This window comes from Triticum aestivum, chromosome 1D, assembly GCF_018294505.1.
Source record: "Triticum aestivum cultivar Chinese Spring chromosome 1D, IWGSC CS RefSeq v2.1, whole genome shotgun sequence".
Lineage (NCBI taxonomy): Eukaryota > Viridiplantae > Streptophyta > Magnoliopsida > Poales > Poaceae > Triticum > Triticum aestivum.
In genome coordinates, this window is record NC_057796.1 from 313,138,326 (window position 1) to 313,161,588 (window position 23,263).

The 23,263-nt window shown below is 44.5% G+C and overlaps 1 protein-coding gene across 1 annotated transcript; it reads left to right on the forward strand.

Annotated features, from left to right (window-relative positions):
• The first annotated feature begins 11,013 nt into the window (after window positions 1-11,013).
• LOC123181704 (metalloendoproteinase 1-MMP) lies at window positions 11,014-12,771 on the forward strand. The gene has a single exon (XM_044594024.1). The coding sequence runs from the start codon at window positions 11,246-11,248 to the stop codon at window positions 12,569-12,571; it is 1,326 nt and encodes a 441-aa protein (XP_044449959.1). The 5' UTR covers window positions 11,014-11,245; the 3' UTR covers window positions 12,572-12,771.
• The last annotated feature ends 10,492 nt before the right edge of the window (window positions 12,772-23,263 follow it).

A 23,263-nucleotide genomic window follows, 5' to 3' on the forward strand; every position in this document is an offset into this window, starting at 1 on the left:
AATTATAGATACGTTGGAGACGTATCATTATGATACCCATACATTTTGAGTGTGTGTTCACTGACAAAACTGTTCTCCTCCATCTTGCAACTATAGAATTTGTTGGAGACTTCATATCTCTCAACCCGAGCATTTACTTGAAATATCAACTTCAACTCTTGGAACATTTTATATGCTCCATGACGTTCAAAATGTCTTTAAAGTCCCGGTTCTAAGCCGTAAAGCATGGCACACGGAACTATCGAGTAGTCATCAGATCGAGCTTGACAGACGTTCATAACATCTGCTTCAGCTCCTGCAGCAGGTTTGTCACCTAGCGGTGCATCAAGGACATAATTCTTATGTGCAACAATGAGGATAATCCTCAAGTTACGGACCCAGTCCGTGTAGTTGCTACCATCATCTTTCAACTTAGGTTTCTCTAGGAACGCATTAAAATTTAGGGGAACAGTAGCTCGGGCCATTGATCTACAACATAGATATGCAAAACTATAAGACTATGTTCATGATAAATTAAGTTCAATTAATCAAATTACTAATGAACTCCCACTTAAATAAACATCCCTCAAGTTTAGCCTAATGATACATGATCCAAATCAACTAACCCATGTCCGATCATCACGTGAGATGGGGTAGTCACAATGGTGAACATCTCTATGTTGATCATATCTACTATATGACTCATGTTCGACCTTTCGGTCTTCAGTGTTCCGAGACCATGTCTGTACATGCTAGGCTCGTCAAGTTTAACCCAAGTATTCTGCATGTGCAAAACTGTCTTACATCCGTTGTATGCGAACGTAGAGTCTATCACACCCGATCATCACTTGGTGCTTCAAAACGATGAACTTTGGCAACGGTGCATACTCGGGGAGAACAGTTTTATCTTGAAATTTAGTGAAGGGGTCATCTTATAATGCTACCGCCGTTCTAAGCAAAATAAGACACATAAAAGAAAAACATCACATGCAATCAAAATATGTGACATGATATGGCAATCATCATCTTGTGCTTTTGATCTCCATCTCCAAAGCATCGTCATGATCTCCATCATCACCGGCTCGACACCTTGATCTCTATCGTTGTGTCGGGGTCATCTCGCCAACTATTGCTAACACATAGCGATAAAGTAAAGCAATTACATGGCGCTTGCATTTCATACAATAAAGAGACAACCCTAAGGCTCCTGTCGGTTGTCGATATTACAAAACATGATCATCTCATACATCAACATATATCACATCACATCTTGACCATATCACATCACAACATGCCCTGCAAAAACAAGTTAGACATCCTCTACTTTGTTGTTGCAAGTTTTACGTGGCTGCTACATGCTTCTAGCAAGAACTGTTCTTAACTACGCAAAAACCACAACGGTGATTCATCAAGTTTGTTGTTTTAACCTTCTTCAAGGACCGCCATAGTCAAATTCGATTCAACTAAAGTGGGAGAAACAGACACCCGCCAGCCCCCTCTATGCAAAACTAGTTGCATGTCTGTCGGTGGAACCGGTCTCCTGTGCGTGGACATGTAAGGTTGGTCTGGGCCGCTTCATCCCACAATACCGCTGAATCAAAATAAGACATTGGTGGTAAGTAGTATGACTATCACCGCCCACAACTCTTTGTGTTCTACTAGTGCATATCATCTACGCATAGACCTGGCTCGGATGCCACTGTTGGGAAACGTTGCATGGAAAACAAAAAAAATCTATGCACATGCAAGGTCTATCCATGGAGATGCATAGCAACGAGAGGGGATAGTGTGTCTACATACCCTTGTAGATCGTAAGTGGAAGCGTTTAGTAACACGGTTGATGTAGTCGAACCTCTTCGCGATCCAACCGATCGAGTACCGAACGTACGACACATCCGCGTTCAGCACACGTTCATGTATATCAATCTTTACCTCTCAACCATTTCGAGACTCCTCGTCATGTCCGCGATCTCATCCAGGACTCCGAACAACATTCGGTCACTAAATCATATAACTCATATAACACTATATCGTCAATGAACGTTAAGCGTGCGGACCCTACAGGTTCGAGAACTATGTAGACATGACCGAGACACCTCTCCGGTCAATAACCAATAGCGGAACCTGGATGCCTATATTGGCTCCTACATATTCTATGAAGATCTTTATCGGTCGAACCTTATGACAACATACGTAATTCCCTTTGTCCATCGGTATGTTACTTGCCCGAGATTTGATCGTGGTATCTTCATACCTTGTTCAATCTTGTTACTAGGAAGTCTCTTTACTTGTTCCGTAATACATCATCTTGCAACTAACTCATTAGTCACTTTGCTTCCAAGGCTTCTTGTGATGTGTATTACCGAGAGGGCCTAGAGATACCTCTCCGATACTCTTAGTGACAAATCCTAATCTTGATGTGTGCCAACTCAACAAACACCTTCGGAGATACCTGTAGAGCATCTTTATGATCACCCAGTTACGTTGTGACGTTTGATAGCACAAAAGGTATTCCTCCGGTATCCGGGAGTTGCATAATCTCATAGTCGAAGGAATATGTATTTGACATTTAAGAAAGCAATAGCAATAAACTGAATGATCAATATGCTAAGCTAACAGATGGGTCTTGTCCATCACACCATTCTCCTAATGATGTTATCCCGTTATCAAATGACAACATATGTCTTATGGTTAGGAAACCTTAACCATCTTTGATCAACGAGCTAGTCTAGTAGAGGCTCACTAGGGACATGGTATTTTGTTTATGTATTCACACATGTATTTAAGTTTCTGATCAATACAATTCTAGCATGAATAATAAACCTTTATCATGAATACGGAAATATAAAATAACAACTTTATTATTGCCTCTAGGGCATATTTCCTTCAGTCCTATACTCCAAGACTTCTCCCGCCGCCTCCACGACAGGATACCGATCTTGTAACCCTAGATTCCCTACCTGGCATGTATATAAGCCAAAGGGTTTAGCCCATAGAGGGGACATCAACACAATCTCATTCACCTAGACTTAGAGTTAGAACATATCTAATGATCTCGAGGTAGATCAACTCTGTACTCGATACATCTATGTCAATATAAACAAGAGCAAGACCTAGGGTTTTACCTCCATCAAGAGGGCCCGAACCTGGGTAAACATCGCCTCCTTGTTCATGTTACCATCTGTACGAGATCCACAGCTCGGGACCCCCTACCCAGGGGTCTGCCAGTTTTCACACCGACAACATGGTAACTGAATAAAACTCGGTAGTGAGGAATATCAATGGAAGTGATAATTGTTCAGAATCTTATCTCTGGCATTTGCGGCCAGGACATATTTCTAAGAACAAAATTAAGAGACTAATTATTTCTAGAACTTTGAATTTTAAGTGGGAGGATTATGGTGTGTATGAAGCTTGCATTATGGGGAAGATGACTAGATCACCTTTTCCCAAAGGTGGAAGATCTAATGAGCAGCTAGCCATAGTCCATTCTGATATTTGTGGGGAATTTTCTACACCTACTTTGGGAGGTCAGAAAGTCTATTTTATAACCTTTATAGATGACTTCTCTAGGTATGGGTATGTCTATCTTCTTAAACACAAGTCTAAAGGTTTTGAGATGTTTAAGACCTTCAAGGCGGAAGTGTAAAATCAATTAAATAAGAAGATTAAATTGTTGCGAATTGACTGTGGGGACGAATACACATCATGAATTCTAGATGAATTTTGTAAGGAACATAGAATTGTGCATCAGTATACATTACCCTACACTCCTCAACAAAACGAGGTTGTCGAGAGGAGGAATAGAAATCTGTTAGACATGGTTAGATCAATGATGGCTTGTTCTGATTTACCATTGAGTTTTTTTGGGGGGGGGGGAGCACTGCACACACTTGTTTATTTATTGAATCACTCTCCATCAAAATCAGTTCCTGTAACTCCCTATGAATTATGGAAGGGGAGGAAACCGACTATAAGACATTTAGCTGTTTGGGGCTGCAATGCACAGATAATAGTGCCTTCTCAACATAGAACTAAACTACAACCTAAGAGCCAACCAGGAATTTTTATTGATTATTTTACTGGGTCTAATGGCTACAGGTTGTATGATATTGAGAAAAGGAAATTACTGGAAAGCAGGGACACTGTTTTTCTAGATCAGGACACACCTCGTAGGGCAAAACGTCCTATGGTGGAATTGTTAACCCGTGACCAAGATGTTAACATGGATAATGCTGAAACTAATGCTTCTAATCAGGAAAGTCATACAGTCAATGCTCCCTTTGCTGGAACTCCTACTACTAGTGAACCTATGAGAAGTGGGATGAATATAAATACCCCTGCATATCTTGATGATTATTATGTAGTTTGGGGGGAAGATTATTCCAAAACATCACTCTTCGAGAACGAACCTAAGGGAAGCTATGTCTAGTACATAATCCAATCTTTGGATGGCTGACATGCAAGAGGAATTAAAATTCATGGAACATAATAAGGTTTGGGAATTAGTGGGCCTACCAAATGATAGAAAGCATATAGGATCAAAGTGGGTATTTAAAAGGAAGTTAAATGCATCTGGTTGCGTGGAAAAGTACAATGCCAGACTTGTTGCCAAAGGTTACACACAAAGGGGGGAATTGACTTTGTAGAAACTTTTTTCCTGTTGCAAAGTTTACTTCTATTTGAATTATTAGTGCTTTAACTGCTCATTTTGATCTAGAACTCCACAAAATGGATGTTAAACCTGCATTCTTGAATGGAAATTTGGAGGAAGAGATTTACATTTCTCAACCTGATGGTTTTATTGAAGAAGGAAATCAGGGAAAGATGTGTAGGCTGAAAAGGTCAATTTATGGTTTAAGGCAATCCTCACGCCAATGGTATATATTATCTGATGATGCTATCACATCATATGGTTTTTCTATGATGGAATGAGACCATCACATTTATTTTAAGATAGTGGGAGGAATTTCACACTCTTATCACTATATGTTGATGATATAATGATTGCTTCTAACAATAAGGAAATGCTAACAACAGTTAAGTCCAGATTATCTTCTACTTTTGATAAGAAAGACATGTGTAATGCTTCTTATGTCCTAGGAGTGGAAATACTTAGATATCGACAAAAATGAATTTTGGGTTTATCTCAAAAGTCATATTTGAAAACTGTACTTAAACAATTCTCTATGGAAACATGCAAACCTGCACTTGTACCTTTAGTAGCAGGGAATAAACTCAGTGAGGAAATGTGTCCTAAAACTCCCGAGGAAAAGAAGAAAATGGAAACTATTCCTTATGCTTCTACTTTGGGGCCCATGGTGTATGCATTGTTGTTTACATGTCATTTATATATGCTATGCAGTAGGAATTTTACGTAGATATCAAAAGAACCCTAGTGTTGCACTTTGGAATCAAATGAAGCATGTTTTGAGATATGTTAAGGCTACTTTGGATTTATGTCTATGTTTTAACAGAGACAATCTACAGCTGCAGAGTTTTATTGATGCTGATTGACAGGGTGATCTGGATGAATGAAAGTCAACTTCTGGGTATCTTTCCACATTGGCTAGTGGAGCTATCTCTTGGAGTAGTAAGAAGCAAGATTCGGTGGCATTGTCATCTATGGAAGCAGAGTATATTGCTGCTTCCGAAGTTGTCATTTGGCTGAAGGAATTTCTTTCTACTTTGAAGATTGTGAATAGTGTAAACAAACCAATTACTGTCTATTGTGATAATCAGGCAGCACTCAAGGTTTCCATGGACCCAAGTTTCAAAGCACGACTAAACACATTGACGGAAGATATCATTATATTCGTGATGTAATAAATCGACTAAAGCTAGTTTGTCTCGAGTTTTTACCGAGTACTAAAATGGTGGCTGGTTGACTACGCCTGTTAGTAAGGAATTATTCAGCAAGCATGTTAGTGCTTTGGGACTTTGTATATTTGAATAATTGTTTTGGACAAGTGGGAGATGTAGGAATTTGTGTCCTTCAACTATATCCAAATATTGCTTTTTTCGAGGAAAAGGGGAGTTTTATTGCAAAATAACATGGTTACAATCCAGAGGCAACAATTCCTCGATACATGGAGGACCTCTGTTCATCCAAACAGTCGTGCAAGACTCAGTACGACTGTAAACAGCCAATCGATCTGCTACCCTATTTTGCTTGTTAATTATTCATGAACCTCATTGTGGAAACATGCTTTGTGTAAGCATGGAATTATTATCTTTGATAGATGGAATTGCTTATTGATGGAATTAATGTCTATAAGCTAGTCGACATTGTTAAGACAATTTTGGAATTAATTCTTGCTAGATTATACACTTAGGCGTTTGCTTGAGGAAGCTGGTCAACTAATATTGGAATCCAGTGACCCATGTGCTCCTCCTCCTCCAAAAAAGGTAGGGTTCCTGCCTCTTGCCGGTGCCGCCTCCTCTCCGTTGGCCCTACGGCCATGGGGGTGCGGTGAATCTCGGCAAGGGCCGGCAGGACGCCTCCATTTTTAGTCGTTCCTTTTAGTTTTGTTAGGGTTTGTGTCCTGCCCGGGATGGTGAGACGGTGGCGGCTCCCTGAAGATGGAATGAATGCCTCCCCTCCTAGCCCCCATTCTGGCGGTGCGTCTAGCACCGTTGGTGGGCATGTGAAGGTATGTCTCCGGCGGATCTATCTTTAGTGGATTTGCTCATATCTCGTCGTTGTTCGTCTACATTCCTGTGTCTTCGGGTTGAATCCTTCTAATCTACATTATTCCTCATCGGCGGCAGTTGCTGTTCTGGTGCGCTGGTCCTATGGGGCCTTAGCATGAAGACTTTTCGACTGTCTACTACAACAAGTTGTGTCCGACTCCGGCGATGGAGGGACGATGACGGCGGCGCGCCTTCGCCTCGCTCCAGTGCTTGTAGTCGTCGCTAAGTGGTCTACGGATCTGGATATAATTTTTATTATTTTTTATGTTCGTTGTACTGCCATGATTGAAGGTGAATAGATGAAAATTTTCCCGCAAAAATATATTGGAACACAGTATATATGTGTATTATATACTGGAAATATTGCATGGGAACAATATTAATTGGAAGGGAATTAGATCGATGGTCAAATACTGCCTTACTATGATCTACATAATTAGTCATTACATTAATTATGGCGTATAACTCATATGCGTGTGTCGTAACAAAATAGTGTTTATTTAAAGGTGAATTATATTATGGTTGTTAATCACATCCTGACTCTATTTAGAAACAAGTTAGTTTAAACTTGGAAGCTTATGTGCATACAGATCAGGACTCTGGAATTAATAATATAAGTAGGTCTCACCCTCTAACCTCGAGTCGCATTGTGAGTGGCACCACATATACGACGTAGAAATAGAGGGTAGGCCTAAACCCAACAGAGAAAAGCCAAAAGGCACACAAATCTTGATGCGAATTGGGCAAGTGCAATATCTACAGATACTAAGCTCCCGTGAAATGAGCTCTCCCGGTGAATCGAGGGTGTGAAAACAGTGTGGGACCCGGATGGCAGTGGATGAGACATGTTGTGTGGGCAGCTGGTCCCTGTGTATCCATTTTTTCATGTGTACGTGTCTTCGGTGCAATCGGTGTGAATTAGTTGGGCGCCACGTGACTTAGTGGGTCGCTGAAAATTCTCTGATGTGGTCGCCGCCTCGCGGGAGAGGTTTGCTGGGGTGGCCTGCTGCAGCGACGAGGGAGACGGCTGGGTCGACTGCCATGGATTAACTGCTCATGGCTCGTGGCATCTCCAGCAGCTCGTGCGTGCCATCATCTAAAGCCACGACTAAGGCCCGAAATCTGTCCCAGAGCTCGCATCTGTGCCGGAGCCGGCGGTCGGCGCGCCTAACCATCTGGATCCTTTGAGGATGGGCTCAAAATCTATCCCCACCACTCGCATATGTGCCAAGACCGGCGGCCGACGCGCCTACCCGTGCCAGATTCTTCGAGGATGGGTGGAACAGCAAGCGATGGCATGGATTTGGAGGAGGAGGATGATGGGGGGACTGCGGCCGATGGAATGGTTGTGGTCGTTGTCTGGGCGGAGGAGGGGGAAGGGAGCAGCAGTCGGCGACGTGGATGTACGGGGAGCTCTAGGCCTGGCTGCATATGCCGAACAGCCAAAGGAGGAGGAAACACAAGCTTGGCTGCAGCCGAGAGTGGACGGAGGAGGAAGCACAAGAAGGGAAGGGGAAGGGAGCAGCGGCCGGCTTCGTGGCTCCGTTTGCTGTGGTCTGGGCGCGCGCGGAGGAATGGGAAGTGAGCTCAGGACTTCGCTGTTGATTGTGAGGAAGCACGGGCGGTCGGCGGCATTTAGGTTGGGTCTAATTAGGGAGGCTATTGCTACAACTATTTAATTAGAGAAGCTGCTGTTGGATTTGCTTGCCGTGATTACATACGCGGACATACGCTGTTACTGCTATTTATGCAGACATGTTGCTATTCGATTTTCTTGCTGTGATTGGTGATGCTACTACTGCTATTTAATTAGAGATGCTGCTATTCTATTTGATATATGATATTTGTGTTGATTTTTGCTCATGGAAGGTGATGAAAGTTTTATAAATTTGTTGAGCTTCTGTACTGTGATAGTTCAATATGTACTTATAAGATAATATTCCCCTGCAAAAAATATATATTCAAATATAGACAATATGCTGAAAAATCGGTCGTGTATATAAGGGAATCTTTTTAGACTATTGTGTACATGAAATTTTAGACAACGGGGTATACACATGCTGCTGGAGATGCTCTTAGGTTTGCGTCCATTGGTGGCGGTCCGTGGAAGGAGGGTTTCAGTTGGACGATAGGCGGGACCTGTCTAGGGGTGTTCCTTCATCGCCATTTCTGCGGTTACTTTCGTGTGAAATCTTCCTTTGCCGCGTCCTGAGTTCTCTCCCCAACCTTTTATTGGTTTTGATGTTGAGCATCCCCGTGTGTTAGGTTTCGAGACGTTGCTCTACTTTGCTCTGGCCATGATAATCAGCTCTGGTCGTAGCTTTGCCCCATGCACCTCCTTGCCTGTTCAAGATGGGAATCACCCTCCAATGGCTCGCTGCCCACCCTCATCATAGGTCATCGACAGCGAGCAACCGCAGAGTGATTCCTAGATCTACGTTTCTGCAGAGGAGTTGTCCTCTCCATTTGCTGCCAACATTGATGTCCGACTCATGGGAGGAGTTTTTCCTCCACACGTGCCACCTCCCGACGTTGGTCGACAACCTATCAATTGAGTTTTTGAGTTTAGAAAGTCAAAAGGAGATTTTATTTCACTTTACATTGCATGTCCATTTAATGGTAATGAATAAGAGGATGATTTCATCTTCGCCAGATCTAACGTTGTAACAAACATTTTTTAAGTGGGGAAGCTCGAATTGGTAATGGAACTTTTAAAGTTTCCAAGTTGGTGCTTACGACTATGGTGTATTATCTCGCTGTAGTAAGACTAATCATAACTTGTATTGAAGATATAAGAAAACCTCTTTGTTGTTAGGAATACACGTTATATTATTGAATATTATATTGACCTAAATTATCTAATAGCACACTTTGCTTGTTGTGTTCTACTCCGTATCTTTTTTTGATAGTCTTTACCGTTTTCTTTACCATACTTTAGTAAACAAATTAATGCAACCATATTGTGTGGACTGAAAACAAGATATGTTATACCTTTGTATGTTAAAAAAGAAAATGACACAAATAACAATTAGAGAAAAACGGCGCAGCAAAGCGCGCGTATCCTTCTAGTATAAGACAGTCTCGGACGACCATTCAGCGCACTACCAAAGTTGAGTTTCCAGTGGCCATGCATGAAAGCTACAACTAGCGGGAGGCCACGGAGTTTATTAGTATCTCAAAATGTAAGATTAATCAAAAGCACTCAAGTGCGGACTGTTCAAGTACAGAATAAGAGTGTTGACAATGCATTAAAGTAACAGACGCGCCAAGCAGTTAATGCATCAGCCAACGCGTCCCAAGATGTGAACATTTTGTGGAGAAGCTGCAAGACCATTCAGAAGAGGGGGAAAAAACTCGTCGCTCATGGGGCCAGGCAGGGCGGCCTTCTCTGGTGCAGCGCGCACGGGTCGCGGTCAGATGGTCACGGTCTCCACAATACTGGAGGATGGGAACGATGCAAGATACTGCGGTCGAACGCCTCGCACAGGACAGGAGATCGCCATCTGATCGTGACGCGACTGTGTTGCGTTGGCGCACGAATGGGCAACAAGGGCCAGGAACTAGTATGATCGAAACTATTGGCTCTGTTTTTCTTGTGCAGGGTTTGGGCATTTAAATCGATGTGGTATTTTTCTGGCTATGGTGCTGGGACTAGGAAAAGGAGAACTCTCTCCACTGAAGCTGCAACAGGCTAGAGCAATTTCTCTTTCTAGTATACAAACGTAAGCCGCCCGCTAAGACCAAGGCCGAGAAAACGGCCCGCTACGTCGTTTTCCAACTTGCCGTATGCGCTGAGGGCGTTGAAAACGCCATTTGACAGGGGCATCCATGATCAATCTCTACTCTTTGCCCATCATACGATCACCTCAGCCCAATCACCTAAACCATTAACTTGTCAACTTAATCATCTTCCTTGGTCAATTTGCACGAACCGTCCGGTCGTAAAGTTCTTGTCTCCTCACAGAGGCCACGCTGAAGGCGCGTTCCTACCTCCTTCCAGGCCAGACTCGGGCGGGTCCGAAGCTGAATCGCGACCAGCTAGGTGGCTCCTACTGCAGTTCCTAATACGTGTGCCGAGCCCGGGTGTAACACCGCTCGGATTAGCTCCATATTAATACGGAATCACTAAGAATCTGACATCAGCACTTGGGAGTATAAGAAGCCTCTTTTAGAAATATATACTCCCTCTGTTTCATAATATAAGATGTATTGATTTCCGTGCAAGTCAACCATTTGAATGTTTGATCAAGATTACAGAATAAACTAACAATATTTGTAACACCTAATGGATAAAATATGAAACTACTTTTTATGATTGATCAAATGATATAAATTTCATATTATGAATATTGACATATTTTTTCTAAAAAGTTGGTCAAACATGCACTCGTTTGACTTTTCAAAAAATAAATACACCTTATATAAAGGAGCAGAGGGTGTATAAGGTAGAAGATGGAGTACAAATCATATTCTACCAAATATGAAATATAGAGATATGTCTATATAATCTAGGAGTATATGCGTTTGAATCGTCTCGCAGAAAAGAAAAGAAAAAAGCCTTTGGTCTTCGCGTATGACGCAGAGCTCGATCTATTGCGTGACGGAGAAGGGCACCCGGGGAGACGACGACGGGGCGGCGACGGAGTCAGCCGGTGGCCAACCAAAGACCCATCGGCTCCCCTATCCGAACCTTTTTGTTCTCTTCTGTTTCGTTTCTTGCATAAGATTCTTTGCCGCGCGGAGACCTGTAACGAGAATAACGGCCAGCGCGTGCGCGCGCCTGGCTCTGATGGTTCCATGTCGCCCCGCTCGGGCAGCTGCGTGTCTCCCGCTGGTGCTGATACTTTGCCTCCTCTCGTGCGCCGCCGCGAGGCCTGCGCCGGCGCCGGCGCCGGTGCACGGCCGGCACCATGGCCAAGGGTGGCACTCGTTCAAGCGGCTGCTAGACGCGCAGCGGGGGACCCGTGTGACGGGGCTCGGCGACCTGAAGCGGTACCTGGCCATGTTCGGCTACATGCCCAAGCATGCCGGGCCGGAGCACGGCGGTGACCCGACGGACGCCTTCGACGAGCACCTCGAGGCCGCCGTCAAACGGTATCAGTCCCGGCTCAGCCTGCCGGTCACCGGCCGGCTCGACGTCGTGACGCTCGACCAGATGATGTCCCCGCGCTGCGGCGTCCAGGACGACCACGGCGCGTCCGTCTCGCCAGAGCACGGCGGCGCGGTCAGCCGGTTCACGTTCTTCAAGGGCAAGCCGCGGTGGACGCGGCGGTCGGACCCGGACCCGGTCGTGCTCACGTACGCCGTGTCGCCGACGGCCACCGTCGGCTACCTGCCGGACGACGACGTGAGGGCCGTGTTCCGGCGCGCGTTCGAGCGGTGGGCGCGGGTCATCCCCGTGGCGTTCGTCGAGACGGACGACTACGACGAGGCCGACATCAAGGTGGGGTTCTACGGGGGCAGCCACGGCGACGGGGTGCCCTTCGACGGGCCGCTCGGCGTGCTCGGCCACGCCTTCTCCCCCAAGAACGGGCGGCTCCACCTCGACGCCGCCGAGCGGTGGGCGGTGGACTTCGCCGGCGAAACAAAAGCCTCGGCGGCCATCGACCTCGAGTCCGTGGCGACTCACGAGATCGGCCACGTCCTCGGGCTCGGACACTCGACTTCGCCGCAGGCCGTCATGTACCCGAGCATCAAGCCGCTGGAGAAGAAGGCCGACCTCACCGTCGACGACGTCGAAGGCGTGCAGCTGCTGTACGGGTCCAACCCGGATTTCAAGCTCAGCTCCCTCTACGACGCGACGGACACCTCCGGCTCGCCGGCGGGGAGCAGTTGGGCTGCTTCCTCTGCTAGGTTAGTTATTTGTGCGGTCCTGGTCATACTCGTGACGCACTTGTAGATAGACAAAGACATCGTTTTTATAGGCAAAAGATCAGATACAGAAAAAACAAGTGTTGGGTAGTTTGATTCTATCTATTAGATAGAAGAGAAAGAAGTGTTTCTCTTCTTGCATAGACAGTCAAAAGACGACAGCATGATGTAACTGTACATAATATATTCACCAAAAATTTGAAACTCTCTACTGTTTGACTTGAGGATTATGATTAGTAACAGCGACAAACTTTCACTACAGAGAACTGACATTACATCATATGTTTCTACCGTGACACTTCACTCTGTAGTGGCAAACCGCTTTCAGCTCCAGCTTCTTTTGCCCCAGCGGTCCCCTCTGCGACAGCCTTTGACATCGCAAACAATTTCTTGACAGTGTTTGTTAAGCATGTCCTGTGTTCGCCCATGGAGGCATGAATAAACTCATGGAAGTGATCCCTCAGTTGCGTGACAAACGAGGTGCCGGAGTTCTTCTTTCGGCACGAAGTTGAGGTGGGCTTCACAGGAGGAGATGAAGATGGCTGGGGGACTTCAGACTTGATACCGCCAGACATTGTGGATGATACTGCATATGTTTGAAAGTGAAGTGAGAAAAATGGACAAAAGTCTTCAATTCAATCCATCATGATGAGCACTAACAGAAAAATAGTAGCCCCCCTTAAAAAAGAAAAGAAAAATAGCAGCCTATTTGAAAAAAAAAAACTAATTTTACATTTGAGTTTCACAGAGAATGTGTACAACAAAAGAAATCAATCATCTTTTTCAATGTATATACTAGTCAATGGTAAAAATGATGAACCCAAATCCTAAGCATTAGAATACTTCCAGCTACTATAAACAAAAAAAATGCATATAACCTCTAATAAAACACCACATGATTCCAGTTTTACATGTACTCCCTCCGTCCGAAAATACTTGTCATCAAAATGGATAAAAAGGGATGTATCTAGAACTAAAATACATCTAGATTCATCTCCTTTTATTCATTTTGATGACAAGTATTTCCGGACGGAAGGGGTATGAAGGGACAGGCACCAATATTGTAGCCTACAGAGCAACATGTGATTTCCTGGACTAATTGTGTGTGTGTATGCTTCAAAAGATAAGCCACCATGTGCTAGCATAAGGTTGTTTCAGGAAGGGGGCATGATATAATTATACAGAGAGAAGACTCTCCACTCAGCAATTGCACACCAGTTTTGTAAAACAAATCTAGACAGTACAAACTTCCTAACAAACTAGCAGGCAATCCACAATCAAATACTGGTAATCTAAAGACATAAACACCAAAGCACAAGCACAAACATCAGTTAAGGTGGAACATACTGCTCAGAAGATACATTTCTTATCTTGCTGATTGCTTCACTAACAGGTGAACCAATATGTACACCGACAGGAGTACATTAAGGTGACCGCCGATTATTGGTTGCAATAAAAAAAGAAGCATCAAAGTGCAACACATATATGCACAATGGTTCTTAATTCCTAAAGACCCTAAACAAAATTGCCACCAAACAAAAACATGCAAGTGCAATTGCGTGATTTGATGTATCGAAGAAGGAAGCATGTGAAAGAGGAATTCCTCCAATTGACACAACTAATAAACAAGTTAACGCAGGTGAGCTTATTGACCATTCACACAAAGAATGCTGCCATGGTGGCTCAAGTGTATAGCTGGCTAATTAGCCACCGAGCCTAGACTGGCTTCAGACCGCGTTAACATGAGAAGGGTTGCATAATTCCTTGTAATCGGAGATTACTCTGCACTTGGCAATGGCAGGTCAATTCTATAAACTGAATTTTACACTTCCCAGTACTATACATTGGACAGCTGACTGTCTCACTAACTCCTTATACATAGAGGCGTTAAAAAAAACTTGTACACAGAATACAAATTAAGAGAACCATGTCAAGGTAAACACCTAATAAATGTCAGCCAAAAGTACTTCCAAAATTTAGCTTATTTTGCAGCAGTATTAGAAATTTAACTTCGTTGTGAGGAAACTAGAGTTTTAGCTCATCAATGTGTGAGTTGATGAATCAAAGAAGGAATCGCGTAGAAGAGTCATTCCTCCAATTGACACAACAAATCGAGTAAATGTAGGTGAGCTAACTGACCATTCACACACAGATTGCTGCCACGCATGGTGGCTGCAGTGTGTGACTGGCTAATTAGCCACCGAGCCGAGGAATGCAAGAATCGGACCACATTACCACAAGAAGGTTCAAATGGGAAAAAATAGCAAATCACATTGCCACTATTGTGTGGATTTTAGAGCCCGATGAACTCCGCAAATTTGACTCCCTACATCATCGATTGGAGAGGCTCACCATAAAATTATCTATTTCTCTGATTTCCTCAAATCCCACTCTCTAATTCCACCAACTTATACTTTATTAAAAATTTTGTAGCTAGCAGACATGTCCAGCAACTGTATTTTTGAACGGTTATATCTTCAAAAATCATATATCTACCCAATTCGACATTACTTTTCTCCATAATTAAAACAAAACATTCTTATTATTGAGCACACGCAGGGCAGTAGCTAGCAAGCGTCAGCAGCAGATAGGAAGACGCAGGTAGCAAATAAGCGGCACATTGCAAATCAACCAGCAATCGCTAGCAAGCAGAAACACATAGCAATCAACCAGCAGCAGGAGCAAAAACATCTTCATTCTCTCAACGCCACTAAAAACTGAAGTACTGAACAAAGCGCCGCCACAGCAACACACTACCGTCGCTCTCGGTGCTCCCCACCGTCCTCACCCCGGCGGCGCGGATCTGGGTTGCGGGGCAGAGTGGAGGGAGACGGCAAGGCGGCGCAGTAGCAGGTCGGCAAGGTTAAGGACACGGGGAGGAGCACGCCCACGCTGCAGCGACGAGAAGGGGGCAGGTGGGCGATGCCGAGCGCCCCTCGACTCGACAGAGGGCGGTCTTCAGACTTGCTTTCACAAATTTAGGTTTACCGCGACTCCACCGCGAAGAAGAAAGAGCGGAGCGGAGAGGGTACCTTTGGTGGCGTCGACGGCGACCGCGATCAATACGTCGAGACCAGATGCGAGGTTGAAGAAGAATAGTTTTGGGTTTGCGACGGTGCTAGGGTTCCCTTATTTTGTTTTCTTTTTATATAGGGTTCAATTCAGTTATTCTTTGAGCCGACTAGTGTAATCTGGGAGGGCAGACTGACTATTCCAGACGGGCGGTAGCTCTCCTATGCCGCGCTCCGCGGTAGGCCTCCCGCAAATGGAGCGCCCCCACAGGGCCGGCCCATCGCGTGATGTAGCGGCAGGCTACTGTAGCAACCTTTTTTATATTTCCAGAAAAAGCAACCTTTTTTGGTTTCATAAAAAAACATGAAATTACTTATTTAAAAATACGAACATTTTATAAAAAATATTATTATTTAAGACATGTACATTTTCCAAAAGACAACATTTTCTGAAAACCTGATTTAAAAAAATGATAACAGTTTAAAAATTGTGAAAATCTGAAAAATTCTGAAAAATATGAACATTTCTAAATTTTGAACGTGTTTTAAAATTGGGAACAATTACTGAAAACATGAACATTTTTTAAAATTCATTAAAAAATCTAGTTTATAAAGCACTTTAAAAACCAAACATTTTTCAAATTCTAAACCTTTCTGAATGCAGGAACATCTTTTGAATATGTGAACAACTTTAAAAAACTGGCTACATCTTGAATTTTTTAACAAATGTTTGAAAACATGAACATGTTTTTAATAAACCCAGACAATTTTGAAATTAAAAAAATAAAATTCTGAAAATGATAATCAAAAAGAGACTTTAAAACTACTCCCTCTGTACCAAAATACCTGTAGTTAGGGGAACTTGTACTAGTTTCCTCCAACTACAATTATTTCTGTACAGAGGGAGTAAAAAACTAAGAAATCTTAAAACAAACATCAGGAAAAAAGAGTACAACAATAATTACTAAAACTAAAACGAACCTTCCGGAAAGTTTCCGGAACCGGGCAACTAAATGGGTAGGCCTAACTGGCTGGCTTTTGTGGGGAAATATCTGGTGCATCGAGTGCTTGTGGTGCTATCGGTTCACCGACCTCCGTAACACATTTTAAAATGTGAAAAAATAGTTGAACACATTCACACAACATCAATGCTTGTTGTCGCAAAAATTCAAATCAAAATTCAAAACATTGGTCAAGATACAAAAATGACAAATCTAACACCAAATAGTATGTAATGTAACTCGGCCTTTAGATTTGCCATTATCACATTTATGTCAAATTTATCATTTTTTTCAATCTTTTGAATTTTGATATGAAATTTTACGACAACAAACATTGATATTGTGTGAATGTGCTGATTTTTCCACATTTTGGGAATAATTTGAAATGTGCTAGCAGGTCCGATGCACCGGTAGCACCACAATCACCATTGCACATGATGTGTTCCCCACTTCTGTGAGAAGCCCCAATAATTTGACACAAAACGCATCACATAGGGATTTTCAGTATTTCCTATTTGCCGCACATTACAGCAAACAACTGCCGAGCAAAGCAAGTGGGCTGGCTCATTTTAGGGGTAAGCAGAGAGGGCCCTGCTTTCGGTTCTGGAAAATTCTATAACATTCTCGTTTTCCTATTGTTTCTTTTTTTCGGTTTTCGTCGGTTTTTTCTTTTTCAGAAAATGTTCTGAATTCTAAACATGACCTTGTTTTGTAAATAGGTTCACAATTCAAAAAAATTTAGGGTTGTTTGATAAATATTTGGGAATTCCAAACAAAGCTCCCATTTTCAAAAAACATTAAAAAAATCCTGTTTTTTGAACATTGTTTGGAATTTTAGAAAATATTCCTATTTCTCCAAAAAAAAATAGAAAGTTCAAAAAATGTCCATGTTTTCTGAAATGTTTTGGACATTCAATTTTTTTTGAAATTTTCATGAAATATTCAAAATTTCAAAAGAACATTCCATTTTAAAAATTTATTCACAAATACAAAATATGTTCTCGTTCGAAAAAATGTTCCCCACAGTGGTGTTAGAGGGAAGCCCGAGTTGATATATGGAAACCTCGGTCTCTACAGCATCAAAACCAAGGCGCTACAGGCTAGCGCTCTATGTGGCAAATGGTATGGCCCAGGCGAGCGCCTTATGCGTGTTTGCTCGGTATTCTACCACATCGTGCGGCGTATAGTCACTCCCGCACTTTCCTGTGTCGCCCCGTTGGGAAGACGTCATTCACGTTGCAACTGTGAGGGCTGGCCCAAGAAGCTCGCGTACGTCGGTCGTTCAGCTTGCTCGGTCTGCTAGTGCTATATCTGCCAAATCCTATTCGGCGCCTTAAGCGCCGAATACAGGCCATTTGGTACAGGGCGCACACCCCCTGTACATTTGGTTTTATAGCGGGCCGGCCCATCTTGCTTTCCTGTTTCTTAAAAATTCCCCAAAAAAGGTGCGGCAGCCACAACTCGAACCACGCCCGTTCGTTTAGGTAGCCATCACACCAACCAGTTGAACCAGATAACCACATGTGCTATTGTCGTTCTTTTTATTTTATTTATATATAAACGCAGAAAAGGCAGTTGTTTTCCCTGTTTCATTTTCTATCTTTGTTTTTTTTCTCTTTCTTATTAAAATGAGTGAACTTTTTTAAAGGTGACCAAATTTTCGGAAAATCGGTGCACTTTTTTCAAGTTCAATGAACTTTTCTCAAATTTGATGAACTTTTTTAAAAACACGATGAACCTTTTTTTCAAATTGATGAACTTTTTCTCAATGTTGATGAACTTTTTTTGATCTCGATGAACTTTTATTGAAAATTGTTGAATTTTTTTTTAAATCGGTGAACTTTTTTTTAACATCGGTGAATTTTTTTCAAAGTCGATGAACTTTTTTTGAAAACCGATGAACTTTTTCGGTTTTATGAAACTTTGAATCGGTGAACGTTTTTGAATACATGAACTTTTTTTTTTCTAATTCGCGATTTTTTTTAAATATGTGGACATTCAAATTTTGTTCATATTTCTTTTCAAAAGAAATCCCGTTTTTCTAAAAAGCGCGTCTAAAGTTAGTTCTTAGAGGTTTCGTGTTGCAATGTATCAATAAGAGCTTAATAGGTCTATGGTTGGCCACCAAGCTTTGGAGCTAACTGGCGCAGGATCGAATCCTATCAAGATTAGTTTCTCGGGTAGTTTTTCTGCGCATTAATACATTTTTTGCACTGCCTTGCATTCTCATGGGCCCACTAGCGTGGTGCAGTGGGCGCCAGTTGCGTCAAAGGGCGCATAAGGCGCTGGGGAGAAGCTCAAGCGTTTGTTCTGATGGGCTGGCACAATATCGTTGGTTTTGGAAGATCTTACATAAAGTGCCTACCTCCTCTAAAAACGTGCAGTGTCTACGAGACAGGTTTTCGAACCTTTGGTCATTTCAGGAAGGTTGTGATTTTTTTTGTTGTGCATTCCTTTAATGATTTTATTACTTCCTTCCAGTTTTTATATTTTTGTTTTCCTATTTTTAAAATATATTTAATTTTTTAGTACAGGTTGCACACTTTTATGGATAGATTAAACATTTTTTACATACACGCTAAAATACTTTTGGAAATACATCTTCAACACTTTTCTGTTGAACATCTCTTAAATGCACATTTTTAGTACATGTCGAACATTTTCTAAACCCAATATTTGAAAAAAAAACGAATGAACATTTTCAAACAAGTAAATATTTTTTATGTGGTATGAACACTTTTTGAAATAAATGGTGAACAGTTTAAAAGCACACGCTAAACATCCTTTAAATACATGGTGGACAATTATTAAATACACAATGATCATTATTGTGAACAGACGATGAACATTGGTAAAATGTTGTGAATATTTGTTTTAAATGCCATGTAATTTTTTAATGGTACAAACACTGTTTCAATGTCATGAACCATTTTTTAAAACAAGTCAAAAAAATTTGGATGGCATGAACATTTTATAAACTTTATGAACATTACTGAAACATGTTGTCAACCGACGGAAACATGAGAAAACCAACATTTTTTTTTAGAAAAGGAGGATGACCCCCGGCCTCTGCATCTGGGCGATGCATATGGTCACTTTATTAATTATTCTCACAAGACCTTACAAAGTAATACAACAGTAAGACTAAAGCCGCCGTCTAATCATTTCTATCCCGCTGATGAAGGGGCGCAGATAGCCTGGGCCTAATACCAAACAGACATCGCAGCCAAACCTAACATCTAAGACCTGAGAACCCATCCAGGACGCCTGCCAGGCATGGGTCTCACCGGTCCGGCGTGCACTCAGATGCCGCCTCCGCCAACTGCCACCGCTCCATCTTCAGAACTGTCCTGATGCATCAACCTTGCTCAGTCTAGCTAACGTCGACGCCACCACGGCGCCAAACGACACCTCCTCCCTGCGCGCAAACAGCTGAACACGTCGCGGTCGCCACTGATACACCTCAGCGCCATGCTGCCAAGTATCACCAGCCGACACAGCTTGAAGTCCTTGGAAGATCTGTCGTGCGTAGCACCTGCCGACCAGGCATGACAAGGCGTAGCACCTGTCGGTCAGGCATGACTTGACATCACCACCGAAGCTCCGTGCAAGATGAAGCCGCTCCACCTCCTGCCTCTGACCTCCAGCGCTGCTCCGCAAACGATGCTCCCAGGAGAGAAACGACACCGCAGTGCCGCCGTCGTCCGACCTGGAACACCAGATCCTAGGGTTTCCCCCGGAGCAGCACGAGTGGGTCGACAATAGTTACACGACGATGCCTTCATCAAGGTAACGGCGAGAACGCCGCCATCGCCTGCCATTGGCTCGGTTTTCACCGGCAACCATGTCTCCCCTACTCGCAGCCGGGACAAGATGATGGATCTCGAGATCCGATCACCAAGCCTCTGGCCGGCCATCTCGGGAAGAAGATGACCACCACGTCCAGCAGTGTCACCACGCCTGGCACGCGTCGCCGCCGGCACCCCCATGGTGCCTAGAGGCCGACAAGCCCCGACGATTCCCCTCCAGCCGCCATGGCCCAGACCCCGGCACCCCCAGATCCAGATCGGATCGGGGTCCAGGGCCCCAAGCCGTAACCGCCGCAGAGGCAGCACCACTGGACGATGCCAAGCCCTCCAGCCCGCCGCCGAGTCATCGCCGGAGCTTCGCCGCGCCACGCCGCCAAGCCACCGCCGGGATACCTCGAGCCGCCACTAGAGAAGCCGCAGCCGCAGCGCGTTGGAGAGGGCTCAAGCCGCAGTAGCCCCGCCGCCAGGCAGGGACGCCGCCACCCAGCACGCCCTCCGCCGCGCCGCTAGGCCCCGCCCAGCCCAGCGCCGTCCCGCGCCGCGCCGTCCCGCGCCGGACGCCAACCGCGAGGAGGGGCAAGATCCCCGCCGCCACCAACGCCGGTCGGTCAAAACCCAGAAAAAATCACGAAACTAAATCAGCACTATATTACACACTATAGTGGGCCGGCCCAAGGAATTCCTGTAGGCCAGAGTGCAGTACGGGTCGCTACAGCGGAATTGCATAGGAGCACTCGGCGCTGACGCTCATCAAAATCCTGACCATGCGGGCGTCTTGGGATCCGCACACACTAAAGTAGCCTCAATGTATTTAATACTTTTTTTCAGATCGTATGAGCTTTCCACTGTTTCGTATATGAAAAGTGAGGTCCACGCGCTTCTATCCCCGGAGATCAAAGTGTTTGTCCTTACCACAATGATTGAACTCAACTACCAACGCCCAACCACCTCATTCATGTTTGTGACGCCCCCGATTTAATCATACACGCAAACGTGTACGATCAAGATCAGGGACTTACGGGAAGATATCACAACACAACTCTAAAAATAAAATAAGTCATACAAGCATCATAATACAAGCCAGGGGCCTCGAGGGCTCGAATACAAGTGCTCGATAATAGACGAGTCAGCGGAAGCAACGATATCTGAGTACAGACATAAGTTAAACAAGTTGCCATAAGATGGCTAGCACAAACTGGGATACAGATCGAAAGAGGCGTAGGCCTCATGCTTGGGATCCTCCTAAACTACTCCTGGTCGTCATCAGCGGCCTGCACGTAGTAGTAGACACCTCCGGTGTAGTAGGAGTCGTCGTCGACGGTGACGTCTGGCTCCTGGGCTCGAGCATCTAGTTGCGACAACCAGGAAGAAAGGAAAAGGGGAAAAGGGGGAGCAAAGCAACCGTGAGTACTCATCCAAAGTACTCGCAAGCAAGGATCTACACTACATATGCATGGGTATATGTGTAAAGGGGCCATATCGGTGGACCGAACTGCAGAATGCCAGAATAAGAGGGGGATAGCTAGTCCTGTCGAAGACTACGCTTCTGGCAGCCTCCACCTTGCAGCATGTAGAAGAGAGTAGATGGTAAGTTCACCAAGTAGCATCGCATAGCATAATCCTACCCGGCGATCCTCTCCTCGTCGCCCTGTGTGAGAGAGATCACTGGGTTATATCTGGCACTTGGAAGGGTGTGTTTTATTAAGTATCCGGTTCTAGTTGTCATAAGGTCAAGGTACAACTCCAAGTCGTCCTGTTACCGAAGATCATGACTATTCGAATAGATAAACTTCCCTGCAGGGGTGCACCACATTACCCGACACGCTCGATCCCCTTTGGCCGGACACATTTTCCTGGGTCATGCCCGGCCTTGGAAGATCAACACGTCGCAGCCCTACCTAGGCACAACAGAGAGGTCAGCACGTCGGTCTAAATCCTATGGCGCAGGGGTCTGGGCCCATCGCCCATTGCACACCTGCACGTTGCGAGGGCGGCCGGAAGCAGACCTAGCCTCCCTAATACAAGAGCAGGCGTTCCAGTCCAATCCGGCGCGCGCCGCTCAGTCGCTGACGTCACGAAGCCTTCGGCTGATACCATGACGCCGATTGCCCATATCTTGTCCCATGTGGCGGTTAGTGCGTATAAGGTCAACGACCCAACTCATATCAAATACCAAGATCTCGTTAAGCGTGTTATTATGAAGTAACCGCGGACGCCGACCAGGGCCAGGCCCACCTCTCTCCTAGGTGGTCTCAACCTGCCCTGTCGCTCCGCCACAAAGCAACAGTCGGGGGCCTTCGGGAACCCAGGCCCACCTCTACCGGGATGGAGCCACCTGTCCTTCCAACCCCCACATCAGAATCACTTGCGGGTACTCTACAAGCCGACCCGACTTTAGTCACCACATGTATCATATAATGTATACAAGTATATACCCGTGATCACCTCCCGAGTGATCACGGCCCGGTAGTATAGCATGGCAGACGGACAAGAATGTAGTGCCACTGATGGAATACTAGCATCCTATACTAAGAATTTAGGATGGCAGGTAAGGGTAACAACTGTAGCAACAATGTCAGGCTATGCAGCAGAATAGGAGTAACCGAAAGCAGTAACATGCTACACTACTCTAATGCAAGCAGTAGAGAGAAGGAATAGGCGATATTTGGTGATCAAGGGGGGGCTTGCCTGGAAGTTCAGCCGAGAAGGAGGGGTCGTCAACACCGTAGTCGTACTGGGTAGCAGCGGCGTCGGTCTCGGTGTCTAACGAGAGAAGAGGGGGAAGAAACAATAAATATAATGCAAACATAAGCATGACGGTGCATGACAAGACAATGCGCGGTGCTAGGTGTGCCCTAACGCGGTAGGAGGTGATACCGACGAAGGGGGGAAACATCCG

Excerpts from the sequence above, each read along its gene's own strand:
- LOC123181704 (XM_044594024.1), top strand. The coding sequence starts at position 11,246 with ATGACGCAGAGCTCGATCTATTGCGTGACGGAGAAGGGCACCCGGGGA.